Source organism: Salmo salar, chromosome ssa20, assembly GCF_905237065.1.
Source record: "Salmo salar chromosome ssa20, Ssal_v3.1, whole genome shotgun sequence".
NCBI classification, from domain to species: Eukaryota; Metazoa; Chordata; class Actinopteri; order Salmoniformes; family Salmonidae; genus Salmo; species Salmo salar.
This window is the reverse complement of record NC_059461.1, coordinates 13,225,304-13,239,876: the sequence shown is the minus strand read 5'-3', so window position 1 is coordinate 13,239,876 and position 14,573 is coordinate 13,225,304. Positions and strand designations below refer to the sequence as shown.

Genomic DNA, 14,573 nt, shown 5'->3' with positions numbered 1-14,573 from the left:
TATTGTCTGAAGATGCAAATAGCAGATTATTCTCTGATCTGCCTGTGGCCTACCTACAAAATCCATTTAAGTGTACAATAGGACTCCTCTGGCACAGGTCTCAATCTAGTAAAGAATCATCTTTGCCCTGCTGATAAGCATTAAACTATTAACTGAATGTGTTTTGGATTATGGAGCCATACTGTCAAAGCAATGCTAACAAGCCAAATGCAATGATGGCGATCTGTGAAGCACTGCTCTACTTACCTTTGCCAATAAAGCCCTTGATATCCTTCTTTTATTACTAATCAACTACTTAGTACGCTCCAATAAGCCGTAAGGGGTTCCGTTTTTTTAGTTGGACACAGAGGGAGCATGGCTGAGGTGGCTGTCACAAGCCGATTGAGGTAAACTTAGAGCTTTAGCTTTTGATTGGCTGTTTGATGGTAGTGTAATCAACAGCGGGATCTCTTTCAAGTCTGACTCGTGTTGACATAATCACAGTTGTTCAAGAGCTTTGAATCTCAACTCAAATGATGTGCCAACATCCATTTGGAGTATGTATCCGGCTTAGGTGGCAAAAGCTTTAGATGAAATAGGGAATGAGTGACACTGAATAAATGACAGTGAAGAGGGCTAAAAAAAAGGGTGGTACTACTTGGAATTTTCAAAAAGAAATGCACATTTTCATTTGAAAATGTTTTAAAACATTTTCCATTGCATGCCCTAAAGAACACAACCCTTTTCTGTCTTCCATTCTACCCAACAAAGGTACTGATATACTTACAGTGCATTCGGAAAGTATTCAGACCCTTTGACTTTTTCCCCAAAAATGTATGTTACAGCCTTATTCTAAAATGGATTAAATAAAACATTTTCTCCATAAATCTACACACGATATCCCATAATGACAAAGTGAAAACAGGGTTTTAGAAATTATATTATAATAAACAGAAACACCTTATTTACATAAGTCATCCTTGATATGTTTCTACAAATTGATTGGAGTCCACCTGTGGTAAATTCTATTGATTGGACATGGTTTGGAAATGCACACATCTGTCTATATAAAGTCCCACAGTTGACAGTGCATGTCAGAGCTAAAACCAAGCCATGAGGTGGAAGGAATTGTCCGTAAAGCTCTGAGACAGGATTGTGTCGAGGCACAGATCTGGGGAAGGGTACCAAAAAATGTCTGCAGAATTGAAGGTCCCCAAGAACACAGTCGGCTCCATCATCCTTAAATGGAAGAAGTTGGAACCCCCAAGACTCTTCTTAGAGGCGGCCGTCCGGCCAAACTGAGCAATTGGGGGAGAAGGGCTTGGTCATGGAGGTGACCAAGAACCCGATGGTCACTCTGACAGAGCTCTAAAGCTCCTCTGTGGAGATGGCAATACCTTCCAGAAGGACAACCATCTCTGCAGCACTCCACCAATCAGACCTTTATGGTAGAGTGGCCAGATGGAAGAGACTTCTCTGTAGAAGGCACATGACAGCCTGCTTGGAGATTGCCAAAAGGCATCTAAAGGACTCAGACCATGAGAAACAAGATTCTCTGGTCTGATGAAACCAAGATTGAACGCTTTGGCCTGAATGCCAAGCGTCAGGTCTGGAGGAAGCCTGGCACCATCCCTACGGTGAAGCATGGTGGTGCCAGCATCATGCTGTGGAGATGTTTTTCAGAGGCAGTGACTGACTGGGAGACTAGTCAGGATCGAGGGAAAGATGAATGGAGCAAAGTACAGAGAGATCCTTTATAAAAACCTGCTCCAGAGTGCTCAGGACCTCAGGCTGGGGCAAGGTTCACCTTCCAACAGGACAATGACCCTAAGCACACAGCCAAGACAATGCAGGAGTTGCTTTGTGACAAGTCTCTGAACGTCCTTGAGTGGCTCAGCCAGAGCCCCGGCTTGAACCCAATCGACCATCTCTGGAGAGACCTGAAAATAACTGTGCAGAAATGCTCCCTATCCAACCTGACAGAGCATGAGAGGATCTGCAGAGAAGAATGGGAGAAATTCCCCAAATGTAGGTGTGCCAAGCTTGTGGCATCATACCCAAGAAGACTTGAGGCTGTAATCACTACCAACGGTGCTTCAACAAAGTATTGTCTATCACAGGCTTTACCTAGCAAAAACTTATAGATGACCTAGAGCCAGTGGGTTTGGTGACGAATATGAAGCGAGGGCCAGCCAACGAGAGCATACAGGTCGCAGTGGTGGGTGGTATATGGGGCTTTGGTGGCAACATGATGGCACTGTGATAGACTACATCCAATTTGCTGAGTAGAGTGTTGGAGGCTATTTTGTAAATGACATCGCCAAAGTCAAGGATCGGTAGGATAGTCAGTTTTACGGGGGTATGTTTAGCAGCATGAGTGAAAGATGTGCTGGAGATGGCTGTTTAACAGTCAGTGGAGTAGTATAGAATACAAGTGGTGTGGTGGCTGTGCTTCAGCAAAGTGGCAAAGTTGCCCCTGTCCGGGGCTATTGTCGGACAGGGCCACAGTGTCCCCTGACCCACCCCTGTCTCAGCCTTCAGTATCTATGCTGCAATAGTCTATGTGCCGGGGGGATAGGGTCAGTCTGTTATATCTGGTGTAATTCTCCTGTCTTATCTGGTGTCCTGTGTGAATTTAATTATGCTCCTCTAATTCTTTCTCTCTCCCTCCCCTCCCGGAGGACCTGAGCCCTAGAATCATGCCTCAGGACTACCAGGCCTGATGACTCCTGGCTGTCCCCAGTCTACCTGGTCGTGTTGCTGCTCAAGTTTCAACTGTTCTGACCACGGCTATGGAACCCTGACCTGTTCACCGGACGTGCTACCCTGTCCTGGACCTGCTGTTTTCGACTCTCTCTCTCTACCGCGCCTGCTGTCTCGACCTCTGAATGCTCGGCTATGAAAAGCTAACTGACATTTTCTCTTGAGGTACTGACCTGTTGCACCCTCTACAACCACTGTGATTATTATTTGACCCTGGTGGTCATCTATGAACGTTTGAACATCTTGAAGAACATTCTGGCCTTAATGGCCATGTACTCTTATAATCTCCACCCGGCACAGCCAGAAGAGGACTGGCCACCCCTCGGAGCCAGGTTCCTCTCTAGGTTTCTTCCTAGGTTCCTGCCTTTCTAGGGAGTTTTTCCTAGCCACCGTGCTTCTACATCAGCATTGCTTGATGTTTGTGGTTTTAGGCTGGGTTTCTGTTTAGCACTTTGTGACATCTGCTGATGTAAAAAGGGCTTCATGAATACATTTGATTTGATTTGATAGCAAAGGGTCTGAATACTTATGTAAATAAGGTATTTCTGTTTTTTATTTTTTATAAATTAGCAACAATGTATAAAAACCTGTTTTTGCTTTTTCTGTATGGGGTATTGTGTGTAAATTGTTGAGGAAAACAATGATTGTAATACATTTTAGAATAAAGCTGTAACTTAACAAAATTTGGAAAAAGTCAAGGGATCTGAATACTTTCCGAATACACTGATCCAACAATACTCTCCAAACAACTGTCACTTCACCCCTCTAATGTCTGCAAAGCCAATCTCGCCTCATCTGGAGTAATTCAGAACATGCTACTAGAGATAATACACTTTGAATTGCACCAGCAGTCTGTGCACCAGGGTGGAGAATTCACTCATCTATATCACATTCGAATTGACTTTGTCTTATAGATACTGTGTGTGCAGATCCACTGCCCCTCCACATCCCCCATAGACCCCCTACATTTATCCTCATCTCAGTAACAAGTTCAATTGCCTGCTAAGATCATATTTAACCAATTCAGACAGGAACTGTGGAAATTTACTGCTCAAATATTGTGGATGAAAATTACATTGGATTTCCAATTCCAGGCGTGCCGAATGATCAAACTCATTAAGAATTAATAGGATCTACAGTGAGCTCCAAAAGTACTGAGACGGTGACAGTGTTATTGTTGTTTTGGCTCTGTACTCAAGCACTTTTAAAGGATACAATGACTATGGGGTTAAAATGCAAACTATCAGGATTAATTTGAGGGTATTTTCATCCAACGGTGAACCGTTTAGAAACTACAGCACTTTTTGTACATAGTCCCCTCATTTTAGGGGACCAAAAGTATTGGGACAAATTCACTTATGTGTATTAAAGTAGTAAAAAGTTTAGTATTTGGTCCCATATTCCTAACACGCAATAATTACATCAAGCTTGTGACTCTACAAACTTGTTGCATGCATTTGCTGTTTGTGGCTGTGTTTTAGATTATTTTATGCCCAATAGAAATGGATGGTAAATAATGTGTGTCATTTTGGAGTAAATAAGAATTTATTGCAAATAAGAATAGAATATGTTTCTAAACACTTCTACATTAATGTGGATGCTACCATGATTAGGGATAGTCCTTAATGAATCGTGAATAATGATGAGTGAGTTAAGTTTCAGACGCATTATATCATACCTCCAAGACATGCTAACCTCTCACCATTACAATAACAGACAAGGTCTGTATTTTTGGGAGGTATGATATTGATGCCTCTATAACGTTCTCACTCATCATTATTCACAATTCATTCAGGATAAGCCGTAGTCATAGTAGCATGATTTTGTTTGGATCAAAAAAGTTGATATCTCGTCTGTGCACAGTATTTGCTGTGCAGGGGCGATATCGCATGTCAATAGTGAAACATTGTTTCCGAGGTCGGACAGGCAGACAAATCAGCTTTATACAAACCATCACTGTTGGAAATAAAATGCTAGGCTAGAAGCAAAGGGAAGTAATGTGTTAATAAATGCCTTATTTGCGAAAATTGGTTGCGTGGCAGAGATAGAATATTTGTTGCATGTGTGTTTGTCTTTAATCCCAGGGCTTTGGAATACAAGTGTGAATCCTATCCCAGGGCTAAAGTTTAGCCCAGGGTTAACATATGCTTGTGTGAACACAGGATAAGCTAGCCTAGTGGCCAGTTTCAGCTTGGGGCTAATTGATAGCCAGGGTCTAATAACAATGCAGCGTGAAAAGGGCTATTGCATAATTTAAAATCCATAGTGCTGAATAAATGTTGCAAATTCACTGAAATAAAATGTAAAAATCCAGAGAGTAGAGAAGATTTTGAATTGTATAACTAATTTCATGCAATTCTACAAATTTTGCCATGGGCGGAGGGAAATATTTGCAGTTTTTAATATGATACATGTATCTGAGTGAGAGTGACTAACAAAATCAATGGGGGCCCCCGGTCGGTAATTCAAAGTTTTTTTAATATACATGGACACTTCAGGAACTGAAGAATTCAAGGACACTTGAAAAAGTAGTATGTTCATCAAAAATACATCTAACCTTGAAAAATAAAACAAAACTCCTGCACTACTGAAAATGTCTTCAATTCGCTGTACTGGATTCCAAAGATAAATATTTCAGCAAACCTTCTTGCACCATGATGAATAATGAATAAACCCATTCATTTTAACTCTCTTCCTTCTAGCAAATAAAATAAAATGAAAAAATGTCTAGTTTTGCTACGAACAGGGACATTTGAACCATATATGGATTAAATGTGCTTTTTATTAATATCTTTCCTCACTGAGAACTGCATTACAATTCCAACCCATCTGTAATCATGGTAAATCATGACTCTCTGCAGGATCAATGGTTAAGCCACTTCCTTTAAGTATGCAGGGTTCAGTTGTTTTAAAACAACTTTAATCTCAAGGTAGCATCTTTTTTTCAGAATCTAAAAGAGCCACTCCAAGAATCGTTAGTTTCTCTAGACCTTTAGTAGTCATGTAAAATTCAAACCGCAGCAATGAAAAAGGGGGAACATATGCCACGGAGTTGCCCCTCTGGTATTAATGTTACTTCTTCATCTTTCATCACCTTTTAAAGTCTGCCATCAGAAATAAGACCACTTTCTCGCCAACGTCGTGTCCCAAGCTATGAGAGGCAGAAAAATACAGCAATTATTGAAAAAGTGGAGAGGACTGCAGAACTGCGGGGGCTCAGCTTGGAAAGACGCTATAATAGAAAAGAACGTGTCAAACATTATAGGGTCAAATTGAATCTGGATTGCTATATTTTATTCCCATGCTCTGTCGTTCCAGAGACAGTGAGGACCTGTGTGCTGGTGCAATCCCCCCAGTTGATTACAGACAGAAAATGATTCCTGGATGACTGGTTCCCAGTCAGACCATCTCCCTGAGAGGCTGGTTTCATTTACATTCTCTTTAAAATGAAAAAAAAAGTCTAACATATCAAAAGCATTTTTGTATCAAAAGCACTAGCACTACTACAACTCTGCCGTTTACAACTGCAACTGGGCCTTGGCCTATATCAAACTGAATAAAAGCAGATGGCATACTATCATTATTGTCTACCACTACAGTACTACAACCACCACTACGGATGATGGTTATAATTTGATAATAATAAAGCCTGTTCTGTGTAAGATATTTCAGGATGCTGGGCCTCCGAGGTCTTGACCTTTGACCTCTCTCCTCCAGTGCATGAAGAGTCCTGATTGAGACACTCCCTCATAGGCACATCAGTGCACTAGAGTGTCATAACCCACCGGTCTATTGAGTGCTGGGCGCCAGTGGGGAGAGGCAACCCTGTCACATTGAAGCTGACCCAAGAGTGAAATGGGCGAAGAGTGAATGTCAAGGTTGTCAAAACACACTAATTACGTTCCCAATGTAAATAGGGTAGATCTGGAATTGTTAACCTCTCTACTGCCACTAGGGTTCGAGCAACCTTCAAAGACAAGCTGCTACAGTCATCACAGTGGGAGTGGAAAAACGTGAGGAGTCCAGATTAACACCCTAGAGTCAATTAATGTACCGGCGGGTCAATGTAAGTAACCAAATAAAAAAATCCCCATCAAAATCCGTCAGTTTAAGCTAGAGATATCTATTTTTGTTGCATTGGATGCGTCTCAATCCACTGCATCCGCTGACGTCGCACTTCTGCATCTGCGGTGAAAGGTGGCAGAGCGAGAGCGGTGTTTGTCAGACCATGAAACATCCGGAAAAATCGTCTTCTCATGAAAATGTCAGTAGCATCTGAATGTCTTTTTGGCCATTTATGAATGTGTTATTCAATGCTAAATGATCCATAGTATGATCATTTTAAAACAATTCCATATGTTTAGAACCCCCTTCCCCAACGTCTTAGACATTTAAGAATTAAAACACTGTCCCAATCAGGTTAGATGCCCAGTATTTCACAGCATCTCATCTAAAAGAAGGCCTGGTTATGGGGCTTCCATCAGTCGGTCAGTTTATTGGCCTCTCCTTCACCCCCACAGCTGATGGTAAGCCAACATGACTGACTGGTCCGTTGTGACAGAGCTCTTTAAAAGAAAAGGACGAGAAAAAAAAACTATCTACGTGTCTAAGTGTATTTTTTTTTTTTTTACTGAACAAATTTCAATTTAAAACAGAGTGAACTGAGTGACATCTGTCAACTCACTCTGGCTAGTCTCGTTCACTTTTGCATTGACAATGAAAAGACCTTCATCCATGCATCCATGCATTCCATTATGTGTCATATTCACGGATCCCTCTGGAACTTTCATTGCGCACACCTGGCCCCTAATCCCACTGATTGTATTTGTATATATGTGCCCTTTGTTCACCATGGTGGGGTGGATTATTGTTACAATGTCCGTTGGTGCGTGTGAGTACCTGTGCTGTGTGTTTTGGCTTGCGTGCCCTTGTGGATTGCGCAGATGATTACGGGTCTCGTCCCATGTGTTAATCATTGTGTGCGTGTGTTATTCATTCGAGGTACTCTTCGCTCTTTTGTTTTGGGTTTCTACCCTGTGTTTTGTTACATGTTGTTTGGTCTTCGTCCCCATCCCTTTACACGGCACGCCGTAATTTGGGCTTAATAAAAAACCTTATTAAGCATTCCTGCGCCTGTCTCCCGAATCATTTATACCAGAGTGAAAATATGATATTATCTGGCTTTCACACGCAATTAGCTCTCACAGTCTCACATCAGAATTAGCTGTTCATCCATGTATGCCAAACATCAAATTTAGAAGTGGTTAAGGTTAAGTTTAAGCGTTAACTATGAATTTTAAAAGTCAGGGTTAGGTTTAGGCATTAACTCCGCATGGTTAAGGTAATGGTTAAGGTTTGGGATAGGCTTAAAACAAAAAACGTTTTATTGCTGGACTTGAACCTGCAAACTTTGAGTATCACAGGCTGATGCTGATGCTTATGTCCATCTGCTATTTCCATCCACAGTTCCTTAGCAAAACAGAAACCTACTTGAAGGTAACGGTGCTCACTGTTGTCCCTAGTGGCTGGTTTCCACGTTGTCAGACATGGATGGACGTCGAATACTGACTTGTATCATGGGTGACCTGGCTGTTCACACAAGGCTATCAGGCAAATACTATGGTAAACCAAATGGAAGAAAAGATTATACAGAGAGAGAGAGAGAGAAAGAGAGCGGAGAGAGAGTGAGGGAGAGAGTGAGACGCTGCATGTCTGAGTGTGAAGCAGCAGCCCTCCTGTATGTCAGGACAGCAGAGCTCCCAGATCTTCAGCTGTGCAGAGAGAGACAAGGAGTCTGCATCCTCATCTGAAAACTGCTGGAGGCCAGCAATGATGAATAAGGTCGCTGTGACTATTAATTCCTATTAAAAGCTCCATTCTTTGCCTTCCATCGCCCACTGCTGAGATGTGGTCAAGTAAAAAATGTCTCTGAATTATCAGAAACTAATACTCTCATCTGTGGGAAGCAGCTTGGTCTGTAATCACTGGGTACTATTTGTCTCTTTTAAGATTTTGGTAATCATTGGATCATTGGACTTTGGTCTGGGAATGTGTCTCCAAGTACTCCTCTGTTAAACCAAGCTGACACCAAGCTAAGGACAGATGACTCTAGAGCCCTGAAAACCTCAACAAGTCACAGAGGAAATGCTGCACTGTCACTATCTCAGCTATTGCCAACCGCATGGTGGAAGTTATGAATATCACACTCTTTTCAGTTTAAAAGGCCATTTCACCACAGCTTCTCTCAGCACAAGCCATCTGGGGGTTTCTGCAGACATTGAGTGTGACTGCAGCCAAGGAAATAAATGGAACTTATTCAAACTCCACAAATGGGATAGGGCTTCCACTTTACTGATAAAGTATATGAGTGGCCATTTTAAATGCAAATGATGTCCCACTGGTGAGCATCGACAAATAATGCTAATATGACGGACTAAAGATGGTGGTGCAGAATGCCTCATGAGAAATCTCAATATTCAATATCTCTAAAACTGACTAAATAGTAACCCTACACTGATCTATTTACATGTGGGCAATAACAATCAAGCTGGACAATAACCCCCAAAAACATATAAGACTAGAGAAGTTTATTGATAAATATTAGTGTCCATTTCTCGTGTTTCTTGGCCCAAGCAAGTCTCTTCTTATTATTGGTGACCTTTGGTAGTGGTTTCTTTGCAGCAATTTGACCATGAAGGCCCTGATTCACGCTGTCTCCTCTGAACAGTTGATGTTGAGATGTGTCTGTTACTTGCACTCTGTGAAGCATTTATTTGGCCTGCAATTTCTGAGGCTGGTAAATCTAATGAACTTATCCTCTGCAGCCTCTGCAGCAGTGGTAACTCTGGGTCTTCCTTTCTTGTGAAAGTCCCCATGAGAGCCAGTTTCATTATAGCGCTTGATGGATTTTTGACTCTATTTGAAGAAACTTTCAGACCTTCATGTCTTAAAGTAATAATGGACTGTTGTTTCTCTTTGCTTATTTGAGCTGTTCTTGCCATAATATGGACTTGGTCTTTTACCAAATAGGGCTATCTTCTGTATACCACCCCTACCTTGTCACAACACAACTGATTGGCTCAAATGCATTAACCTGTTAGGGCTAGGGGGCAGCATTTGCACGTCTGGATAAAAAAAATGTACCCGATTTCATCTGGTTACTAATCCTACCCAGTAACTAGAATATGCATATACTTATTATATATGGATAGAAAACACTCTAAAGTTTCTAAAACTGTTTGAATGGTGTCTGTGAGTATAACAGAACTCATTTGGCAGGCAAAACCCTGAGACATTTTCTGACAGGAAGTGGATACCTGATGTGTTGTATTGACTTTAAACCTATCCCATTGAAAAACACAGGGGCTGAGGAATATTTTGGCACTTCCTATTGCTTCCACTAGATGTCACCAGCCTTTACAAAGTGTTTTGAGTCTTCTGGAGGGGAGATCTGACCGAACAAGAGCCATGGAACGATGATGTCCCATTAGACACCTGGCGCGCGAGTTCATGTTGGGTACCCTCGTTCCAATACGTTATAAAAGAGTATGCATTCGTCCACCTTGAATATTATTCATGTTCTGGTTAAAAAAGGCCCTAATGATTTATGCTATACAACGTTTGACATGTTTGAACGAACGTAAATATATTTTTTCCCCTCGTTCATGACGAGAAGTCCGGCTGGCTTAGATCATGTGCTAACAAGACGGAGATTTTTGGACATAAATGATGAGCTTTTTTGAACAAAACTACATTCGTTATGGACCTGTGATACCTGGAAGTGACATCTGATGAAGAGAATCAAAGGTAATGGATTATTTACATAGTATTTTCGATTTTAGATCTCCCCAACATGACGTCTAGTCTGTATCGCAACGCGTATTTTTCTGGGCGCAGTGCTCAGATTATTGCAAAGTGTGATTTCCCAGTAAGGTTATTTTTAAATCTGGCAAGTTGATTGCGTTCAAGAGATGTAAATCTATAATTCTTTAAATGACAATATAATATTTTACCAATGTTTTCTAATTTTAATTATTTAATTTGTGACGCTGACTTGACTGCCGGTTATTGGAGGGAAACGATTTCCTCAACATCAATGCCATAGTAAAACGCTGTTTTTGGATATAAATATGAACTTGATAGAACTAAAAATGCATGCATTGTCTAACATAATGTCCTAGGAGTGTCATCTGATGGAGATTGTAAAAGGTTAGTGCATCATTTTAGCTGGTTTTATGGTTTTGGTGACCCTGTCTTTGACTTGACAAAACATTACACACAACTCTTGTAAATGTACTGTCCTAACATACTCTAAATTTATGCTTTCGCCGTAAAACCTTTTTGAAATCGTAAAACGTGGTTAGATTAAGGAGATGTTTATCTTTCAAATGGTGTAAAATAGTTGTATTTTTGAAAAATTTGAATTTTGACATTTATTTGGATTCAAATTTGCCGCTCTTGAAATGCACCTGCTGTTGATGGAGTGCACCACGGGTGGCACGCTAGCGTCCCACCTAGCCCATAGAGGTTAAGAAGGAAAGAATTTCCACAAATTAACTTTTAACAAGGCACACCTGTAATGCATTCCAGGTGACTATCTTATGAAGCTGGTTGAGAGAATGCAAAGAGTATGCAGAGCTGTCATCAAGGCAAAGGGTGGCTACTTTGAAGAATCTCAAATATAAAATATATTTTGATTCGTTTAACACTTTTTTGGTTACTACATGATTCCATATGTGTTATTTCATAGTTTTGATGTATTCACTATTACTCTACAATGTAGAAAATAGTAAAAATTAATAAAAACCTTTGAATGAATAGGTGTGTCCAAAGTTTTGACTGGTACTGTGTATATATACTACCGTTCAAAAGTTTGGGGTTGCTTAGAAATTTCCTTGTTTTTGAAAGAAAAGCACATTTTTTGTCCATTAAAATAACATCAAATTGACCGGAAATACAGTGTAGACATCGTTAATGTTGTAAATGTCTATTGTAGCTAGAAATTGATTTTTTTTTTAATGGAATATCTACATAGGCGTACAGAGGCCCATTATCAGCAACCATCACTCCTGTGTTCCAATGGCACATTGTGTTAGCCTATCCAAGTTTATAATTTTAAATGGATAATTGATCATTAGAAAACACTGTATTTCTGATCAATTTGATGTTACTTTAATCGACCAAAAAAATAAATGTTTCTTTCTTAAACAAAGACATTTCTAAGTGACCCTAAACTTTTGAACGGTATTGTATTTACTTAGCCCAAAAATATATGGGGGATTGGAAATGATGCAGACAATTACATTGATGGAAGCCACAATCTCTCTGCAATATTAAAGCTGATCTACCCCCTAAAACATAAATAAATAAATCCTCATGCAGGATTTTTGTTTAGATATGACAGCATGACATGAGGTAAAGTATAATGGTCTGTGCTTGAGGTTGGTCTAGTGATCAACACTGCTGCCTCCAGACAAAACATGGCCAGCTGAGGTTCTAATCTTCATTGTGCCAGTTGCTTTGCTGCCCTCCCACTCTACCTATTCCACTATCAGTTCAATGCTTTCTAAATAAAGCAAGACTAACAATGCTCTGTCTACACAACAGTCTAAAAGAACATGAAATGCTAGAGAGGAAGGAAAGCTAAAAAGCCGCAGGATATTACCTTCTAGGCACTTGAAAAGTTAATGGGCTTTGTATTTGAAACACATTGTGATTCTTATGAAAAAAAGAGAAAGAGGTACTTTTAAGTGATCCCTCATGCTCAGAATAATTGGCTTTTTTAGCAATGAAGTATTGGAGGACACTTTAGGAATAGTGATGTGAAAAGTAACACAAATTCATTTCTCCAAACATACCCTGAAAGTTAGACTTAGAACTTTTCTGATAGTGTGCTATTGAAGCTCCTATGTGTTTGATGAATGAGTGAGTGAGTAAAAGGCCATGCTTTTAACTGCTCTGTGATTAAATTAAAAAGAAACAAACATTGGTTTGATGCATGCATCTGTCTGTCTGTCCATATGTTTTGTGGATGTACTGTATATAGTACATTGGTTGTCAAGTACTGGTATCATACCTAAACATGATTGTTTCTCCTACACAGCAGGGCGTGACACAGGTTGACACACAGAAGAGACACTCACCGTCCATCCTCCTCCATCCGTTGTCATGTCACAGAAGACCTGGAACCCAGCAGGGTAGTGTGTGGGAAAGACAGAGTAGATCCCATCCTCCCGCTGGCCACTGGTGAAGATATCACTGCAGTCCCGAGGTCTAGAGCCTAGTGAGATCAGAAACCTGATTAACTTTTAAATCCTAGAATTTCTCATAGAAATTATTCAATTAAACCAGCGAGCTCCATCAATTTCTTCTCTTAATAATCTGTCCTATCTCTGAATCAACCTAGACAGCTTCACTACACCCTGTCAAAATCCTGTCTGTACCTTACAGAAACGCCATGTTTGTACAAAAATGACTTGGGATGTCAGAGTATGCAAACAGTTTAAACCTATTTCAATATGAAGCTATGCTTTTTTTTCCTCTAGTGCAATTGTGAACAATAGCCATGTCAGACATAAAATACATCTAAGATATGGTTCACTGCAGCTCAAGGGATCAACAATTGTCCGACAGCTGACATGGGGTAGTTAAGAGATGTCCATGCACTAATTTACTATTTCTCCTTCCACCAGCCACTATCCATAGGCCTACCATTGGAGCAGCCTTTGGGCCGAGTACTACGGACAGGTGCTCTCTGGAGGTCTGCCTTCAGCTTGCTCTTCAGGTTCCCCGTCTCCTTCTGCATGGAGTTGAGTGTATCACTCACGGAGTTCACCACCTTCACCATGTTGATCTGGCTCTCGGACAGCAGCTGGAAACAAACACACAAACAGCCCATTGAAGGCCACTCTGTAGTTGGAAAAACAACTAAACAGCAACCTGCTATGAAGCTGCCGGATGGGGCTGGAGAAATTACTGACAGAGCTAGGATGAAATGTCCTAACAGTAACTGTTTTGAACAATGTATTTGGATGTAATGCATAGATAGGAGTAAATGTACAGTATGTACCTGACACATGAAATTCGTTTTTCTAAAGGATTTCCTTTGACTAAAATAATCTCCAGTTGAAGAGGGCATGCAGACACCTCCCATTCTCTCAAATATTAGACATCAGGGATCATGCGATACCACTGCAGGCTCTCTGACTCTAAACACACGAGGCCATGTGATTACGTTTCCCTCGGTAGACATGGCATTAACAGTAAACCCTACACCAGTCGTTCCTAAACTTCTTATAATCCCGTACCCCTTCAAACATTCAACCTCCAGCTGCGTAACCCCTCTAGCACCAGGGTCAGCACACTCTCAAATATTGTTTTTTTTTGCCATAATTGTAAGCCTGCCACAAACACACACTCTACTATACATTTATTAAACATAAGAATGAGTGTGAGTTTTTGTCAGAACCCGGCTCAAGTGACAAAGAACTGTTATAGGACCAGGTCACAAATAATAATAATAATCAATAATTTTGCTCTTTATTTAGCCATCTTACATATAAAACCTCATTTGTTCATTGAAAATTGTGAATAACTCACCACAGGTTAATGAGAATGGTGTGCTTGAACGGATGCACATAACTCTGCAATGTTGGCTTGTATTGGAGAGAATCTCAGTCTTAAATCATTTTCCACACACAGTCTGTACCTGTATTTAGTTTTCATGCTAATGAGGGCCGAGAATCACCTCTCACATAGGTACGTGGTGTCTTAACGGTACGATTTGCCAAGGCAGGATGTTCTGAGCGCAGCCCAATCCAGAAATCTGGCAG

At 40.7% G+C, this 14,573-nt stretch overlaps 1 protein-coding gene across 1 annotated transcript in view; it reads right to left on the bottom strand.

Annotated features, from left to right (window-relative positions):
* Positions 1–14,573, bottom strand: part of LOC106580129 (fibrinogen C domain-containing protein 1) — a 224,560-nt gene that overhangs the window by 98,426 nt on the left and 111,561 nt on the right. Inside the window, exons 3-4 of the mRNA XM_014160835.2 lie at positions 13,453–13,612; positions 12,885–13,021 (exon numbers count right to left, since the gene is read on the bottom strand). Of these exons, the coding sequence (XP_014016310.2) occupies positions 12,885–13,021; positions 13,453–13,612 (297 nt within the window). The remainder of the gene's footprint in view (positions 1–12,884; positions 13,022–13,452; positions 13,613–14,573) is intronic.